Here is a 17,933-nt window from a genome sequence, read left to right on the forward strand (position 1 = left end):
ATATTTGTTGTATTTCTTACAGTAGCTTACGTTTAAATCACCATTCTAACCACTTTGGTGTCATTGTCAATCTTTCTTACTGTTTCAAACTCAATGTTTGACACTACTGTCTTACATACAAAATAAAAAATAAATAAAAATAAAACTAACTTTATTTTTATCTTTATGAAAATTCATGAAATTTGGTCATTTTTCAGCAACAAAATGAAAAAGTTTAGAAAATTTTCTTATCTTTCTAGCTTATTTTTATCTTTCCAGTACTCCCGCTCTAATGGTCCCAGATTGTTGGCTTTGACTCTCTCAAGTTCTTAGATGGTATAACATCTTCAACGCCTCCTTCATATCTTACTTTATAAGTGTCATCGTTTATGTTATAGCCAAGTATTTCAATAACCACTCCTCGCTTTGCTTCGTCAATGGTTTCAGCAAGTTTGCCATTACTACTTTCAACTAATTTATGACGAGGGTAAAACGCAATAGAGTCGTCAGCAGCTTTTATAAAGTATCCATTACCTTGCGTAGAGTCTACGATATAATAGTTTCTACTTAACCTTAAACGTTTCTTTGTCAACGGTTTGTCGTCAAGAACTACACGAACTTTTGTATCAGGAATGAGGGTAAATTGTGTTGAATTTCTGATATTTTGTGTTTGACTTTGTTTCTTTTGTATATACTTTTCTTCTTGTTGTTGTGTCATTGAATTTGGTGTATGTCCTGTTGTAGAGTGTGTTGAGGAATTATATACTTCGAGAAAGTGTTTCATTGTTTCTTCGGTAAAGTCTCGCTCTTGGTTTAAATCTCTGAGCGTTCTTATGAAGCGGTTTATGATGCCGAGTATGTTATGGTTATGGTCTTCAGTAGTGTAGTGAGTTATGTTATGCTTAATGAGAAAATCTGTGATTTCATTACTGAGGTATGCTGAATCCTGGTCTGAAGTTAATGAAGTGGGATGATGTTCTGCCACGAACGTCTGCAAAACTCTTAAAACTTCACGAGTTCCTTTATTTTTCATTGGATATGCATATGCTTTACGAGTGTTAACATTAATGAAGATGAGGAATGGGTTATGTCCTCCTTTTCTGCTTTGAACGAGAGTGTCAAATTGGTATGCGTCAGGAGCGTTGGAGTAAATTGGTAAAAAGTAGTCGTAAGGGTTTATTTTTGTTTGATGTACAACATTTTTGTCAAAGAACCTTTTCACTTCAGCTCTGTTAGTAAATCCCCAACTCTTTGCAGCTTCATTGAACTTCTTAAATGACCTCCATGGATGTTGTTCGAATACTTCTTTCAAGCTCATTTATGTAAAGTTAAAGATTTTATTCTAGGCTCAAGCGCGTTCAATGAACGCGGTACCATGCGAATACAGTCATAAATGATGGCATATAATCTGCACCCGAGCCTGTTGGATTTATTGTGAAAGTGTGTGAATGATTACCTCCCGGTTCAGTTGGTCGAAAAATCTTTTTTGCTGAATTGTTATAAGATGTAGATAAAACGTCATTGCCAGCTTCATACTCTGAGTTGTATAATGGGTGGTCTCTTAATGAGTGGCTATGGTCGCCAGAAAAGTTTGTCGTTCCTGTATGAGTGCGCGCAGGTAAGTTTGCTTCTTTAATTTTCTTCGAACCTCCTGTTTGCTTTGAATAGTTAGCACAGTATAAGAATTTATCTACAATCTGCTTCCACGTACCAAAACCCAGAACTGTTGCGGGATTTGTTGAGTTCATTGACGTATAAATAGAACCAACAGGATATAATGTTTGAAGTATTTCAGTCTTTAATGTTTGAAGCTCTGTTTTGTCAGCTTTCTTATCTAACATTGTTGGTAGTTCATATGCTTCAAAGTTTCTGGCATGATCTTCGATATTCCTGCAATAGTTATCTAAATTGTTAAGTGTATCTTTTACGCTTGTACTCGGATTCTCTAAAGGTGCACTTGAACCCAAATCATAGTTCAATATTATGTCGTCTGCTCTAACAGTAGTGAAGGATTTATGTGTATGGTTCTTGTCGGCTTTACTATTTAATGTAGCTTGAAGTTCATTTATATCGGAGATATTGTGTTTATGAGATTTCAAAACTTTGTTCGTTGCGTCAAGTTCATCTTAGTCGGCTTTCTTATCTAACATTGCTGGTAGTTCATGTGTTTCAAAGTTTCTGACATGATCTTCGATATTCCTGCAATAGTTATCTAAATTGTTAAGTGTATCTTTTACGCTTGTACTCGGATTCTCTAAAGGTGCACTTGAACCCAAATCATAGTTCAATATTATGTCGTCTGCTCTAACAGTAGTGAAGGATTTATGTGTATGGTTCTTGTCGGCTTTACTATTTAATGTAGCTTGAAGTTCATTTATATCGGAGATATTGTGTTTATGAGATTTCAAAACTTTGTTCGCTGCGTCAAGTTCATCTTTGTCAGCTTTACTTTTAATAGCATCTTCAAAAGTTATTTTTGCCTTAACTCTCAAAGTAAATCTTGGTTCAACTAATACACCGTTAACAAAGAAATACGAAGCATATATTTCATCGTTATAACCAAATGCTTCTTGTGCTTTACCTGTGTCATACTGTACAGTACAGTGTATGTCATAACCTTTAGCACGAATGTATTTATATCTTCTTTCATTAACATCTTCAGTGCTTATTTGTTCATCCTGTGTTAAATATCCATGATAATCCGTTATAATCTGTTCGTCTGAACTTATATAATGAACATGGTTTTTATCTGCTTTTTCGGCTAATTTCTCTTCTATCTCATTTATTTCAAGTTCATGCCTACCACCACCTCCTTCAGAAGTATTTTTCTTCAGCTCTTGAAGAACGTCCACTTCGCCATCTTTGGTGTCAATAATGAGACTTTGAGTTAAAACCTTTCCTGTCTTAATGGATGTTTGTAAAACTTCTTCTTCACCGTGTTCGGGGTCATGGTCGTCATCATATCTTGTGAAATCAGAGATGTTGTCATACATTAAGCATATCTGTCTCACAAGTTCTGCTATTTGAAACTGGAACGAAAGATATACAGAACTTTCATCATCTCCTAAAGTCAAGTCTGCTTTCTTAAGTATTTCTTGAATGTATGCAATGAGAACAGAGTACCTTGGAAAATATTCGAACAATATTTCATTAGCTGTTGGTTTTGGTGGTTCTTCTGGAGTTTCTGTTGTTTCAGTTCCTTCTGTAGGTTCTGTTGGAGTTTCTGCATCTCTTGACTTCAATGCTCTTGCTCTCAAAGACCTAAATGTTAGAGCACCAGGTTTTACAAAGGACTTTATAAATGCTTTAATAGTTCCTGGTAAGTTATTGTTAGCATTAAGTAAGTTCCTTATGCTTCCATCATGTACGTCCATAGCACTATGTAAAAAATCTATACTTTTCTTGTAGTCAGCAATAGACTGACTGTGATTTTTTAAAGATTTGTCAATACCTTTAAGCCAATCTTCATGCATGTCTGATACTGAGCCAAGAATATCATTTGCTTCCTTTAGTGTATTTTGTGCTTCTCGTAAAGTATCCAATCCCGTACGTGCATTGTTTGCTATACGTCTTACAGTATCTATTTGACTCCTTGTTTCTTGCATCCAACCAGATAAAGTTTTAATAGTATCCGAACCATTTGAAATGAAGTTCAAAGCATTTTTAACGTCATCTAAAACTTCTTCACCAAGTACTGCCCATATCTTTCCGATTTGGTATTGAAGAACTCCATATGAAGCAGCTGTTAAACCAGTATTTATAAGGTTCCATATCCATGATTTAGCAGTTTTTCCATCCTTTCCATCTTCACCATCCAAACCGCTTTCGCCTTGTATTCCTTGTATTCCTTGTATTCCTTGTGGTCCTTGTGGTCCTTGAGCTCCAGTGTCACCCTTCTCTCCTTTCAGTTCATCTTTATGTTCGTTATAATATTCTAATGTCATAAGGTGTACATCATTACTGCTACCAGCAACGCCGAGAATTTGTTTCTCATTCATGACTAAATTCTTTAGGCATTTAATGTTGTCGTCAAATCGAAAGCTCTTTAACAATTCAATGAGAACATTTAATACTTTCACTAATGAGGCATCTACTGTAGAATTTATATATTGCACCGTTCCATCATTTATGATAGGAACTTTACTTATTGTAATGAATGGGTCATAAGTGTTAAAAGTATCGAAATCAATGACTTTTTTAGTTTTACCATCGTCAATGACTAAATTGTTACCTTCCACTGTTAAAGTTGAGTTTTCGTTTACTAGTTCATGTGCTCTTCTTGCTTCATTTGTTTCATACGCATATGCAGCAATAGTCATATTTTAATGAGAATAAAATGTTGTTCTATTTGCAAAGTACAGACCCAAACGAATACGGGACAGTAAAGCTACAAACAAACTTAGGACTTCAGAATGAAGCACTTGCTTTCAGAGTTGTTGACTTCAATACTATCGCAACTTTTGTCATAACAGATGAAACAGATTTCATAGAGATTGAAATAGATGACAAAAGAAGTGTTATAACATTTCCTAACAGAGCTGGGTATAGAATAGATAAAATTGCTGGAGTCATGGATACTCTCATAAATGAAGAAACTATTGACAACATAGATGTCGAACTCTCTTCTGAGGGAACATTGAAGTTCAGTTATGCGAAAGAGTTTAAGATACCAAGAATGAGTCATAGAGTACAACTTCTTTTGGGTGCATACCATATGACATTTCCTTTGAAAAGTGTTGACAAAACGATTGAGATGAAATCTGTTCCATATGTATGTTATGGCAATTGTTTGTACATTGAGTCTAAAATAGCTAATGTCACAGGCATTTCAGGAGTTAATAGTAAAGGTTCAGTAGAATATAAGTCTTTGTTATGCAGTCAATTCAATGTTCATTCCAAACGTTCCTGTCATAGCAACTCATTTAGGTAAATGGGTTCGCATTAGTCCTCATAATTTGAAAGACATGCAATTCAGACTTGTTGACTTTCAAGGAGAGCCTGTAGAACTGAAGGCACCAGTGCGAATGACTGTTGAAGTTGACTTTTTAGAAATATTAAATGCAACAGCTTACAAGAGAACTCAGAGCTAAAAATATAAAGTATGAATGTTATGTATTAGGTCATGAACTTTGGTTGTTGCTGTTTGATGAAACAAATGAGTTAGTTATGTCAGTCAAGAGAACAGAAAAATATTGTGTTAGTGAAAACTGCACCAAGTCAATAAGATTAGGTTTGCATTATGAAGATGAGTTCGATACTGTTGAAGAAGTTTTGGATAGATATTACAAATTGCTTTAATTTACTAAAACATATTTCAAACAAAGCTTATAGTCAGTAGATAGTTTTGTATACTCGTTCGAATATTTATACTTAAACTCAACTCCTGTAGTTCCTGGTGTTTCAATGATGCGGATGTTACCTATTTTCATGAATAGTGGAGTTTGACCACAGCATTCGATTTCAGGGTCGAGATAGTCAATGACACATTGTTTCCCTGTTATTCGTGATATAACATTTTCTAAATCCTCCTTTGTTAGAATTATTTGGTTCTTACTTATAAGATTTACCAAAAGCTTCTTATCGTCTTTGAGTAAGATAGTTTGGTATAACTGAAGAAGATAATGGTCTACGTTATCTGAAGGATTTGTTTGAACATTTGTGTAAGGGTTGTCGTTGGCTTCTCTTGAAAGAATTTGCTCCAGTGGTGGATACTCTAACTTAACATCTGATGTAGCGTTAGCGTTTGAAGCTGAGTTTAAATTCACGGCGCCATGCTCCAAGACCGAAGGTCCCGACTTAAGTTCTGGTTCTTTTTCTTTCAAACACTCTGAACTATAGTTCTTTATGACAATATTGTTTGTCGTTCGTGAGTCAACATTTGATGTTGGTTCAATTGGAACATTAACGGCACCAGCTAAGATGGATTTGCTTCTCATTTCATATAGAATAAAAACCTTTTATATGTATGAAATGAACAATATACTCGACAAGGGTTTGAATGTAAAGCTAACGAATGAAAATATTGTTGAATTCACTGAGACAGGAGCTGTGTATAAAGATGTAGAACTACTGAACAAAAGAGCAAAGGGAAGAAGCAGGAACATGAACAAAGGGTGGAAGCCTATAAAAATTTATGTCAATGATGGCTCGGGAGGTTCAAACATAAAGTATGCAGAAAGTTATAGAGTTTATGCTCTCAAAGGTGAAAAGCCTTCATTTAAGAACAGCTATTCTAACGCATATCCTCAAAAGCTAACGGATGGGGAAGTGGATGATATGAATGACAGCAAAAATATTAACAGAAATGGCGACAGAGATGCATGGAATTTGTTTACCATCAGTCAATTGAAGGTTAAACTTTAAAACAATGTTGGTCGTTCCCATGTAATATTTTTGACTTTAATGGTATTAGTCATGATATGAATCTCGAGGTATGAACGAGGAGAGATGAGAGACTTATATGCTTCCCAAATTTCTTCAAAAGGTAATGTTATACCTGACTGTTTCCAAATGAGTTCAATATCATAACGTGAGAAACCTTGAAAGATAACGAAGTCAGTTATGAGACGTTTTATGTTTAAAGCTAAAAACCTCCATGTTTGCATAAGTATTGCTACAGTTAAGTGGTAATGTCTGACTTTAGTAATGATGTTAGCTAATGGTGAGTCTGGTTTTGACACTAAACCTTTTTCCGGCGAAGTCGTCACAAACGAGCAGAGTGTTTGAAGGATACTTTTTGAAGGGGTATTTTGAAAGTTTTGATAGAATGTAGTTTGTCAGTCGTTTCATATCGTAAACTCCTGAGTACTGACGTAAGTGGTGTTTGTCAATAATTCTTTCCATCTCTTCTGAAGTCTTTTGCATTCCTGACTGTATAAATTCAACGATGACATAATATTTCCTCTTACGTCGAATGTAACGTTGAAGAAATTCAATGAGTTCACTGTCTGGAACTTTAACGACAGAGGCTTGAACTTTTGACATAAATGTTTTCGCTGTTGAGTCCATAGAGTCTGAAGTTGCTGATATAATGATTTGGTCATAGTAAGAGTCGTTTCCTAAACGTTCTGTTATGAGTATATGACGAATGAGGTTAAATGTCTTACCTGAACCCATCTTTCCACAATAGAAATACACACCATTTGAACAGAACTCATAGTCCTTACTGAAAGGAAGAATGAGAGAACTGTTGAGCTTTTCACAGCTTTCATTCATGTCTTCATCTACGTCATGTATTAAATGCTTCATTTTATCTCCATTAAAAATGCAAGTCAGAAATATTCAGAACATAGCACCGAGTCTAACTGACAAGAGTATAAAGATATACTATGAACACGTTATGATGAAACCAACCAAAATTCAAGAAAGTCAGTATACTTATGAATATCCAAGACACTGGGTAGAGTATGTAGGAGGTGAGAAAGCTATTGAAATCAGACAGGTTCGAAGTATTCCAGCAGGAAGAACAATATTATTGAAGAACTTTAATGTTTTGAGATATAATGATGAAACAAAGAAGCAAGATAGTTTCCCTGTTGCTGTGTATGTGAACTTAGATACAGGAGATGACATGAAAGTTTTTAATACAAAGCTTCAAACGGTAGTGAGAGAACAACTGACTGCGGAAGGGCATCCATTACCTTCAGAAGTTACCATAGCATATAATTTTGAAACAAACTCAATAGATTTTAAAGTCATCTCTGCAAAGAAGTCAGGTTTTACATTTAATGAAGCAGATGTATATTCAAATGAAAACTTCAAAGCTATTGCATGGTTAGATAATGACGATTGCTTTAAGAAAATATTTAAATACAGTGACTCAACGATGTCAATAGATGACCTTCGTGGAATGTTACCATCGACGTTTACAGTAGAAGGTTCAGCAGGATTGCTTACAAGATTGTCAATTGGTGGTATTTGGTCTCGTGAGAACATTGTTATAAAATCCAGTATAAGTGAATTTGCTGAAGAATCTATATTATGTCTTTCAAACTACATGTATTCGCCGCCGAAGCATTATAGTATAACAAACTTTGTCAGTAAGTTTAACATAAGACTTATCGAACCTTATTCAATGAAAGATGTTGTGCTACCCAAAGACGGAAAGGATGGACTCATTATTGAGATGATTTTAATAGCATATTAAATGAGCTTGTTCTTGAAGGTCATTCATGATGAAATAACTGTTGTAGAAGATGTTAGCAATTGTTCAGACATTTTGAAGCGTATAGATGAGATAAGAAAGAAGTTAGATAGACCGCAAAGCGGTGAGGGCGAAGCCCGTGAGAACGCTTATGTTTCATTGACTTTCTCCAGTAACGAGAACTTTTATGAGATAATATTGAAGAGAGATGATTTTAATATGGTGTAAATGGTAGCTTGGGCAGCTTTAGGCGCAATGGGAACAAAAGCATTAGCATTTGGAGCAAAAGCACTTGGAACTTATGACGCAGTAAATAAAATGAGTGGAGGAAGGGTTTCGAAGACATTAGATGCAAATAAAGGGAAGATTGGAAGCTGGGTTGCAAAGAAGTTAAGATTAAATAAAATAGGGCTCATAAATAAAGCATCCAATTTGGTTGCGACTGAGTCAGAAAATGCTTTAGGAAAGGACGATGAGTTTGCAAAACACGCAAAAGACTTTAATGACCAGATGAAAGGTGAAACAATGCATTTAAATAGAGTCGATGGAACTAAAGAAAATGTTTCTTCTCCACCAGTAGTTCTTCCGTATGGTCCCTATGGAATGTATGGAAACCCTTATGAACGACCATTTGACCCATTGACTGGTGGAAGTAATTGGTATCATTATGGACGAAGAAGAAAGACAGTCAAGTTGGAGACAGACGTGAAGAAAGCAACTAAAAAGAAACCAAGGAAGAGAGTTATAAAGCAATGAATTCAACAAGGTAGAAAAGAGGTTAGAAATCGGGTTAGATATACTCATCTACCCTAAATTTATTTTTGTGCTATGTTTTCATACGTGTGAGGGTGGTGATATCATTAATTTTTAAGTTTATTTTTTATTTTATTTTTAAATAAATGACGAAAACTATTGAGATAACAAACTACAACGGTCATGAGTTCAAGAATTTGTTCTTCGTTCCTCGTGAAAATACATTCTATCAGATACGAGGGAGAAATGGTAAAGTTAGTTTGAGCGTTTATGAAGGAATGAAGAATGGAAAGTTTATACAAGCATACGATACAAACGGTAAACGTGTTTCATTAGCTTTGTCAAAACTTACTAACATTTATTTTGACAGTGACTTTGACTCTGACGATTGGAGCGACAGCAGCGATACTGAAGAATATGAAGTATTGTGTGAAGCACAGCAATGGGAGGAGTTGCAATACTTTTGTAAGTGAGAACGTTTATTTTTTACAGTAGTGAAGTCGTTTGTGAAAACGTTAGTGAAGTGAAGTGGTTGGCAGTTTTATAAATATTTAAGGTTAAGTTGGTGTTGTTGTTTGTGTTGTAAAATATACGTTAACGGTTTTGTAAAGTGTCAAATTCACATATCAAGTGTAAGGAGGCGCGCAGTGCCACAGTACACTTGATATGTATATTAATTCCCGGAATACAAAATTGTTCCAAAATACTTTTGAGATACTGCCTAGCTGCAACAAAATGGTTAACCGGCTGATTTGAACTAGATGTTACATCTGCGAGATCAAGCATAGGAGGGTCAATTGTAGCAGTTACCTGACGAAATGATCCCTCCTCAACCATATCAAGAGAAACTTCAGTCGAACCTTCTTCAAAGATAGAGTCCATATAGATAGATTGAATGTCTTCTACTGGATTAACGAAAGTTACGTTTGTAATATCAAATGAATTAATTGCCGGAGATTCGTTGATCTGCGCTCCGTGGACGAATTTTTGGTTGAAATAATACCTACCTTTCGGTGTAAAAGCGAAGGCTAAGCACCAAAGACCTCCAAAGTCCGATCCAAGGGTATAGTTCAACAACGATCTTGAAAGGATTCCAGCAAAAGGATTGTTGTTGCTGCTGGAAAGGTATTGGAGTGCTTCAATACCCTTGCAAAGCCATACGTAGCAATCAGATATCTTGGTTTTATCTGATTCGAACGTGGAAATAAGCTTCTTGAGAATTGCCAAGCAGTCTCTTAAGAACTTGATGTTTTCAATATCAATACGCGTATATCTTGAAATTTTGTCTTGATACTTGATAATAAACATACAAATATTATAATCATAGATCCACCTGGTGGATACATGCTTTGGACAGAGAGCTCCGATGTCTTCAACATGGATTCTACAAAGAGCTGATATTTCGTGGATATGTTTCACAATTGCTCCTAATGCTACGTCTTTTGTTGTCATATATTGATAACAATTATGAATCCTGTGGCATAAACACGGGATAAACAAGATTTTGAATAACCTTGGGTCATTTGAGTTGTAGAACGATTGATTCCATCCTTTCTGAAAACATTTCAATTGCGCTTTATTGCCATCGCAAACTACACTGCTGATCTTAACATCTCTAATGAAGATTCTGTTAAATCCTTGAGTAAGCGAGTGGATATAATCTTCAGATGTTCCACCATTCATTTGGATTGACTCAACAGGATAGGGCCGCTTGCTTTGCAGAGGATTTGTGAGGGAGAAGTCCAGATTGTGAAACTGCTGAGTCTTCCCCTCATCAATGGCAACACAGGTACAGGCAAGCTTAGCAAACTCATCAACTTTTGCAACATGGATTGAATTTGCAATTTGTATCATTGTTTGCCTTAGTTTGTCAGTTGAAATAGGCTGGTATATTTGAGAAGCTAGTTTATCAACATTGATGTTAACATTGTGTAACTGTGGGAACTTCAATATCATCGAGTCTGCAGTATACATTATAATGGTTTTAACTAGCTTTGTAAACTCTGGGCTTGAGAAGGTATTCAGAGCCAAGTTAAATCTTCCAGTAAATGTAGCAAGCTGTTCATAGATATCCCCTAACGATATAGGTGTAAGCCCTGTTGCTGGGACGTTTTGATAGTATTGATCGATTGTTTGTTGTGATGCTACTTCTCCTGGTGTGCATATGTGCCGTTTGTTTTGGATCCATTTTTTGAAATGATCCTCACGCATTTCTTCCATTGCACAGTGGCATATAGTTTCGTCAGGGCGCTTTACTAGTTCATTGCATTTAACATAATATTTTCCGTACTTGTCGCTTGGTTTTTTATATCTAAGATACTGATGCTTAGTACCGACCTCAATGTCTTTATAGTACGTCGGTACTGCATCAATCATTGTTGAAATAATGAAGTGATTACTTAAGCATTTTTATTCTCAATTTGTTTTGAATAAATTCAATTTTTTAATGCATAATTTTAAAAAATTCTCTAATATACCTTAGATATAGATACATTTATTATCAATTCAAAAATTTCAATATAGTTTTGGGATGGGTAGCCCATCCCATATATTCAAATTTTCAATGATTTTGGGTTGGGATTCCCAGACCAGAATAATTTCTAATTATAATTCGTAAAAATATATGTATATCTCATTATTACATCATTTAATATATTTTTAGTTAAATAGTCACTATTTTCACAATTTTTATTATTAATTACTGAACTAAACAGGTTTCAAATAGAAAGAGTATAAAAGATAAGTGTTTTTCTACATGTGTTTCGATAAGAATTATAATAATTGATGGTTTTTACAGCCAAATTTATTTTATTATTTAAATTTCAATGAAAAAAGATAAGAATTTTTTTAATAAAAATTTTTATTAAGAATTTTTTTTGTAAAATTGACACTGGGATGACGATAGGGCTGGGATCTTATCCACCCCGTTCATTTGGGAAACTTGCAGATCTATATGTGTATATTATATGAAGTATATTGATAAGGTAAAAATCAAATTTTATTGCATATTCATCGAGAAAATAAACTAACGAATCCCTCAAAATTGAGAGGGTAATCCTCCTCCTCTCAAATAAACGTACATACGGGTGCACCCTTAAGTTTTAATTCATTGTTTTTGTAATTGCAAAAGAATGTTTCCAAATGTTTTATCTGTGGTGTCATATGGAAACTAATGATCATTCAGAGGGAATTCGATATTGTGAATTCATTTCGCCATTTCAAATGCATTGAAGTATTTTCCAGTATGGTCTCATTAAAAATGAATCAAAATTAAACAGGGAACGGTGGGTGCTATTAATATATGGTTTACATGGGCCCGAACCATAGGGCGCCTTCACAGGGCGCAGGACGATAGAAAAAATTATTTTTTCATATCAATATTTGATTTTTATTTATTTTGATTTATAGAAAATTTAATATTTGCCTGATGAATTCAAATGAAGGATAAATGTTTTATTTTTTATAGCTCAGATCTCTGAATTTAGAATTCAACAAACAAATTAAGGCTTCTCTCCGATGTGAACTGATCCTCTCAATTTTTCCTCGATCTTAAGGTACCAAGCTCCTCATGTAGTCAGTTTCATGGGACATTACCTATATGATATCATTGCTTGATCTTTGCAGATATTATAACAAAGGTTATTTTTAAAAAAATCCTAAAATTAAAAGAATTTGAAATTATTCCGCATTTTTCGTCTAAAACAAGTTTTTTTCAACTTTGGATAATATGATTCTACTATCCATGTGTTCATCATTACGCTCACTCCCACCTCTAAATTACATAATTTTATGTCGAAAAAGTAGATTTTGGTCTAAATTTTTTCGATTTTGTACGAGGTCTCCAAAGGGTGGTGAAGTGACTTTTTTAAAACTCTTATGCTATATTCATAATCCTTATTTATTGAGTAAGCATAATCCACTCTTCTTTTTATCATTTTACATGAAGAAGCTGACATTATTTAAATCCAATATTAAATTTGAAAAAGAGTGATTGCAAATGTTTTAATTATGTGAGTAGTATGCAAATTTACGGTCAATCAAAAGTTTTTTACTTGATAATCTTTTTAATTTAATTTGTTGATGAATTTTTCGATAATAGGATTTCAATTAAGCATTCTTAGGGGTAATATCTGTTATTCTAAAAGAATTTAGTTTATCATCATGAAAATATATACTGATAAGAAAAAAGTCTAAATTTGATTAAACTGATATAGGGATCGTTGCTTTTTCAAGTTGAATTTCTATTATGAAATTCAGAAAAGCCTATAATACTCATATAGTTAGTATGATTTTAATGTTTTTGAACATGAAACGAAAATATGATTACAATCATATAACATAATGGAGTTATTGATATAACTTATATGCATGATACATTAAGAAGTCTTCCAACAATATAGATATAGTTGTAGATTCCTATGATTCCTTTTATATTGTGAGATAATAACATTTTTATGCTGTCAGGAGCCTATGAGTGCCCATCCTTAACATTTTTTGTCATATCTTGATAATAAAGAAAAAACTCTCAGTTCCCCTTCGACAAATTGTTAGAATGCAACTAAAGTTTATTTTGATATAGTGAGTTTGCTTCTAAAAAATATATGAAAGAAGAATTAGATTTGCAAGACCCCTATAAAAACCATTTTTGCGTCGAGAATAACTTCATGCACGATTAATTGATATGATAATAAAAATCATATATGATAATTACTTAATATAGGCAACATTATTGTATTAATCACTTTTTGTCAAAACGGTTTTTCGATAATTGAGTATTCAATTTTCCAAAAATCCATTCAATAATTTGAATTATAATTCAACGTATAAGAAAAAATTCTCAGCTCCCCTTCGATAATTTGTAAAGAAAATTATATAGTTTCTGTCGACACTATTTGTATATTCTACCTTCTTCGGTATTTCGAAGAATTAGGTTTGCAAATTTGATATTTTTGATGTATTTATTCAAATTGAGAGTATTTTTGACGATAGAAGTAGGTGTTTTTTGAATTACAATTTTATATTGATGTGCATGATAAAAATTTGAACTTATATTATGGTGACATAGTATAAGTCATAATGTATTAATATACAAAAGATATTATCAAAAAAATCCTTTCCAATATGTATAAACAAATCGATTTTTTAAATTAAATTTAAACCTTAAACTCAATATATTAAAAAGTGACATTATTTTAATTAGAAGTACAAAAATCCATAGTCATAGAATTATCAAATGATTGAAAATTGTTATAATTGGGCACATTATACTCATTTATGAATTTACTATACTATATACTTTGCAAATTTAAAAATCCAAATTTTCAATTTTTAAAATATCATTATTTATCATATATCAAATAGTAAAGTTAGTATATATCATGTTTAAAACGATAATATAGTCAAATTCGAAAATTTTAAAAATAGATAATATTTAATTTTTACAAAATATTGGTATATGTGCAATCTATTGGTATATTTTTACTCCTTATTAGACACTCGTCCTAACTATATGCAGTAATCATGCAGGACCGGAGCCTTAATCTCACAACAGCATCAAATACATCATCTAAAGAATTAGGCGCAATTCACAATATCAATGGTAATTTTAGTATTACAAAATGTAATTATTTAAATAATAAATATAATGGAACTCAGAATGCGATAATTGTGTGCTCTACTTCAACTTCATATTCAATTACATATTCAAGTTGTTCCTTCATAGGAAATAAAGGAAACTATTTATTTGATAGAAAACCAACTATTGATAATTGTTACTTTAATAATATTGTCAATCATACTATATTTAATAATACAGATACATTTGAACCAAATGATCCATTAGATTCATATATATATATCATTATTCATCAGATGATTGTATGCTTCCAAATGATTCTTATCTTAAAAAACAATCAAATACAGAAGGAATCATCTCATTTAAGAATTCAAAATTTAGATATCTGAGACGTTGAAAATCTTTCTAAAAACATTTATAAAATTTTATTATATATATCTTATATTTATATATCATTTATCTCTATTTGGAGTAAAAAAAAATTATATGTTTTGGAGTTGATCGCATTACAGGATTTCGTTAAGTGAACAGAATAGTTTTTAATCCTTATATGCCCTCGTATATTTGATTTTAACGTTATTTCGTGTGATTTGATCTTTGATTTGAACGGTGTATCAATTTTTTGGAGGATTTGGACCCAAGATTTTGAAACTATATAACATAAATATGATATAGTTATTAGTTAATAAAAAATTAAGAGTGCACTTACCACTTTCTGACATGCTCTCAAATTTGACATTCAAGCTTTATCAATCAATTTTCTATTAAAAAAAGTTAATATTTTTGGTCGGGAATAAGTAATTATAAATCTCTGCTTAGTTCTTAGCATGGCTATTATACTCATTTGCCATGAAAATAAAGATATGTTGATATTATCTGAGTATGTCAAAAAGTGGTAAGTGCACCCTTAAAGGTCCACGGTACATTTCCAATACTATTGAATGCTAAAATGAGAATTATCGTTATCATCTTTATTTTTATTTTATTTTTTGGAGCTTCTGGTTTAACGCAATCCAAAAATTATATTGAAAACAGTTTATAATTAGATATGAGCCTTGCCATATAAATTTTGGGTATTAACGATAGCCTTCGCTTGGCCGGACCGTGGACCCAAAAAAATTAGAAAATGAAAAATAAAATCACACATATTTACAAAAAAAAAAATCAAAATTAGAAAATAAAAAATTCAGAATCATGATCTAAACATTATATTTCATTGGAATTTTGAATGGACTTGGGTTGTAATCGTAATCAACAGTGCTGTAAGAAAAACTTTCTTCTTTCATGATTTGGTGGAGAACTGCTGAAGCGCGGTCCTGTACTGACAATACTGAATCAAGTTCGGCTGCTAATCTTGCTTCTTCTGATTTCAAATAGTCTAAATTTCTTCTTATTGAATCTGATTTCGTTAAAGAAGAAAATGTAACTGTAGATTCGCTGTCATTATTACTATTAGCTGATTCTAATGATGCCTGCAAGCGTACTATGTCTTTATTAAATCTTGAAATTATTTGTGTTGATTTTCTGTTGTTTTCCCTACGGATTTCGCATAGAGATTTGTATTTTCGCTCATATATTGCGATTTCTGTATCAATCTGATTGTTTTCTCGTTCAATTGCAGCTTTAATTGTATTAATGTGTTTTGCAAAGAATTTATCACGTCTTGATATCTCCTCTGATATCTTCTTCTTGGATAATTCAAAGTATTGGTCTTGGATCTTCATTGTATTCTGTATTTCGTTGATAATACTTGAATATTTATCCTTTTGGAAGGAAATGTCTTGCATGTATTGATCTACATCATGTTCTAATGATTCTAATGTGCTTTTTATTGCTCTCCTTTGATTGAGTTTTTCTGTTTTCGACAAATTTTCTTGGAAAATTGTTGTCAACGCATTTGCGATCATTGTTCCTTGTGTACGAACTATGTCCGTTTTTAATTTGGATATTTCGATCTGTTTCTCCAAGTCAACGATCTGATGATGACTTTCACTCCACTTTTGAAGATGTTCGCCTTTATCAGTTCCAATTGTAGATATATCTGCGTATTGTTTCTCCAATTGGTATCTAAGTTGGTTTTCTTCTGTAATTTGAATTTGATTTTGTTCTTCTAAGGCGAATTGATATTTCTTTTGATGTTCTGCAATTGTATCTTTGATTTTTGCTAATTCGTCATCATATCTTTGCCTGCGTTCTTCTATTTGAACGTTTAACATCGTAAGAAATTTTTCATATTCTGCTAATTGAGAGCGTAACTTTTCATTATCAGAGTTATCACTAAAAGGTACTGAATGCTCTGCAGAAAATGAGTTAAAAACATCATCACCCTTCAAATCATCGATATTGAATGACATAAAAAAGAAGAAAGGAAAAAAAATAATCGTTTTTATAAAAATCAAATCAACTGTTAACAGTATTTTAAGCATGAGCACTAAATGACTACCTGATCCGAATCTTAAAATTTCAAATGTGTTCAATTTTTCACGATTCAATAATGAAAATATGGTCATTATTGATTTAGACTTCGGCATCAACCTCTGAATTTATAAGTTACAATATCTTTGCCAAGGTGTTATATATAAACTCAGTACTGTTTACCAAACATTTAATGTTGAGGGAGTAAGAGCAAAGCTTTAAAATATTCACTTGGATAAAAAAATAGCTCATAATTGTTCATAAGCTCTATTACTTATTTAATTTGTTCCCAGATAAAGCCAATAAAAATGAATCTTATATTTGAGCATTCATCATTGTGAGATATTGCTCATAATTACAGTAATCACCAAAAGACACTATAATAACTTATATATAAGCAATGAAGCACTGACAGTTATCTGGTTCTCATTCAAATTTCTAACAGTTGGGGTGTCTAATTATCAGAATTGCATGATGTTTCATACGGGCAGATAGTTCTATTTATTGCATCAATAATTATACGATTTCTTAGATCTTGTTACCGTTTAATTACAAACAAAAGAGAGATAAAACATTTTCCAAAAAATAAAATTTCTACAAACACATAATGAGCAAATTTTATTTTTTTTTTTGGATTGGACCAAATAATTCACATGGACTTAAATCAATAAACTTTATAATATTCACAAATGAAGCTTCTCCTTTATCTGATGCATAAACAGTTCCATAGGATGAATATGAATCAATACTACAGCGATATATATTAATTGGTCCAAAATGTCCATCAAATAATTTTCCTACTTTATTTTGCATATTTTTTTGGAAACATGAATCGAAAATATCAAGAGTATTTACACTAACAGCTATTAATCCCCAACCTGATTTATCTTCAGAATTATTTATATAATTACATCGTTCAATTCTTCCTGGAGTATACCCAAAAAATACAATCGGACAATCAGTGGCTTTTAAATTCTCAAAATGGCAAAATGAAACATTTACTGTTGATTCAACAAAATTATAACAAAAACCTGGACAACTTGATGTAATACAGTTAGAAATGTTTGT

At 32.5% G+C, this 17,933-nt stretch overlaps 9 protein-coding genes and 2 pseudogenes across 11 annotated transcripts, besides 3 other annotated features; 5 read left to right on the plus strand and 6 right to left on the minus strand.

Moving 5' to 3' along the window:
* Positions 1–9,536: part of a mobile genetic element that runs on past the window's edge.
* TVAGG3_0739700 lies at positions 215–1,297 on the minus strand (annotated as a pseudogene). The gene has a single exon. A coding segment is annotated over exon 1 (1,083 nt).
* On the minus strand, positions 1,338–1,820 carry TVAGG3_0739710 (phage tail repeat-like family; the record flags this gene model as incomplete). The annotated part of the gene is made up of 1 exon (XM_001295125.2): positions 1,338–1,820. The coding sequence occupies one exon, from the start codon at positions 1,818–1,820 to the stop codon at positions 1,338–1,340; it is 483 nt and encodes a 160-aa protein (XP_001295126.2).
* Positions 2,106–4,298, minus strand: TVAGG3_0739720 (organellar and viral DNA polymerase type B; the record flags this gene model as incomplete). The annotated part of the gene is made up of 1 exon (XM_051244826.1): positions 2,106–4,298. One exon carries the CDS (start codon positions 4,296–4,298, stop codon positions 2,106–2,108), a length of 2,193 nt encoding a protein of 730 aa, XP_051091413.1.
* TVAGG3_0739730 lies at positions 4,316–5,077 on the plus strand (annotated as a pseudogene). The gene has a single exon. A coding segment is annotated over exon 1 (762 nt).
* TVAGG3_0739740 (uncharacterized protein) lies at positions 5,274–5,915 on the minus strand (the record flags this gene model as incomplete). Its single annotated transcript, XM_051244827.1, has 1 exon — positions 5,274–5,915. One exon carries the CDS (start codon positions 5,913–5,915, stop codon positions 5,274–5,276), a length of 642 nt encoding a protein of 213 aa, XP_051091414.1.
* Positions 5,941–6,342, plus strand: TVAGG3_0739750 (uncharacterized protein; the record flags this gene model as incomplete). The annotated part of the gene is made up of 1 exon (XM_001320946.1): positions 5,941–6,342. One exon carries the CDS (start codon positions 5,941–5,943, stop codon positions 6,340–6,342), a length of 402 nt encoding a protein of 133 aa, XP_001320981.1.
* On the minus strand, positions 6,631–7,194 carry TVAGG3_0739760 (uncharacterized protein; the record flags this gene model as incomplete). The annotated part of the gene is made up of 1 exon (XM_051244828.1): positions 6,631–7,194. The coding sequence occupies one exon, from the start codon at positions 7,192–7,194 to the stop codon at positions 6,631–6,633; it is 564 nt and encodes a 187-aa protein (XP_051091415.1).
* On the plus strand, positions 7,244–8,125 carry TVAGG3_0739770 (uncharacterized protein; the record flags this gene model as incomplete). Its single annotated transcript, XM_001320945.1, has 1 exon — positions 7,244–8,125. One exon carries the CDS (start codon positions 7,244–7,246, stop codon positions 8,123–8,125), a length of 882 nt encoding a protein of 293 aa, XP_001320980.1.
* Positions 8,126–8,350, plus strand: TVAGG3_0739780 (uncharacterized protein; the record flags this gene model as incomplete). Its single annotated transcript, XM_001320944.1, has 1 exon — positions 8,126–8,350. The coding sequence occupies one exon, from the start codon at positions 8,126–8,128 to the stop codon at positions 8,348–8,350; it is 225 nt and encodes a 74-aa protein (XP_001320979.1).
* Positions 8,447–8,878, plus strand: TVAGG3_0739790 (protein of unknown function, DUF4107 family; the record flags this gene model as incomplete). The annotated part of the gene is made up of 1 exon (XM_001320943.2): positions 8,447–8,878. A coding segment is annotated over one exon (432 nt), but the record flags the coding sequence as incomplete, so codon positions are not given.
* Positions 9,537–15,144: 5,608 nt separating the features above from the next.
* Positions 15,145–15,176: a mobile genetic element.
* Positions 15,177–15,328: 152 nt separating this feature from the next.
* Positions 15,329–15,361: a mobile genetic element.
* Positions 15,362–15,594: 233 nt separating this feature from the next.
* On the minus strand, positions 15,595–16,816 carry TVAGG3_0739820 (uncharacterized protein; the record flags this gene model as incomplete). Its single annotated transcript, XM_001320940.2, has 1 exon — positions 15,650–16,804. The coding sequence occupies one exon, from the start codon at positions 16,802–16,804 to the stop codon at positions 15,650–15,652; it is 1,155 nt and encodes a 384-aa protein (XP_001320975.1).
* Positions 16,817–17,933: the final 1,117 nt, after the last annotated feature.

Source organism: Trichomonas vaginalis, chromosome III, assembly GCF_026262505.1.
Source record: "Trichomonas vaginalis G3 chromosome III, whole genome shotgun sequence".
NCBI lineage: Eukaryota > Parabasalia > Trichomonadida > Trichomonadidae > Trichomonas > Trichomonas vaginalis.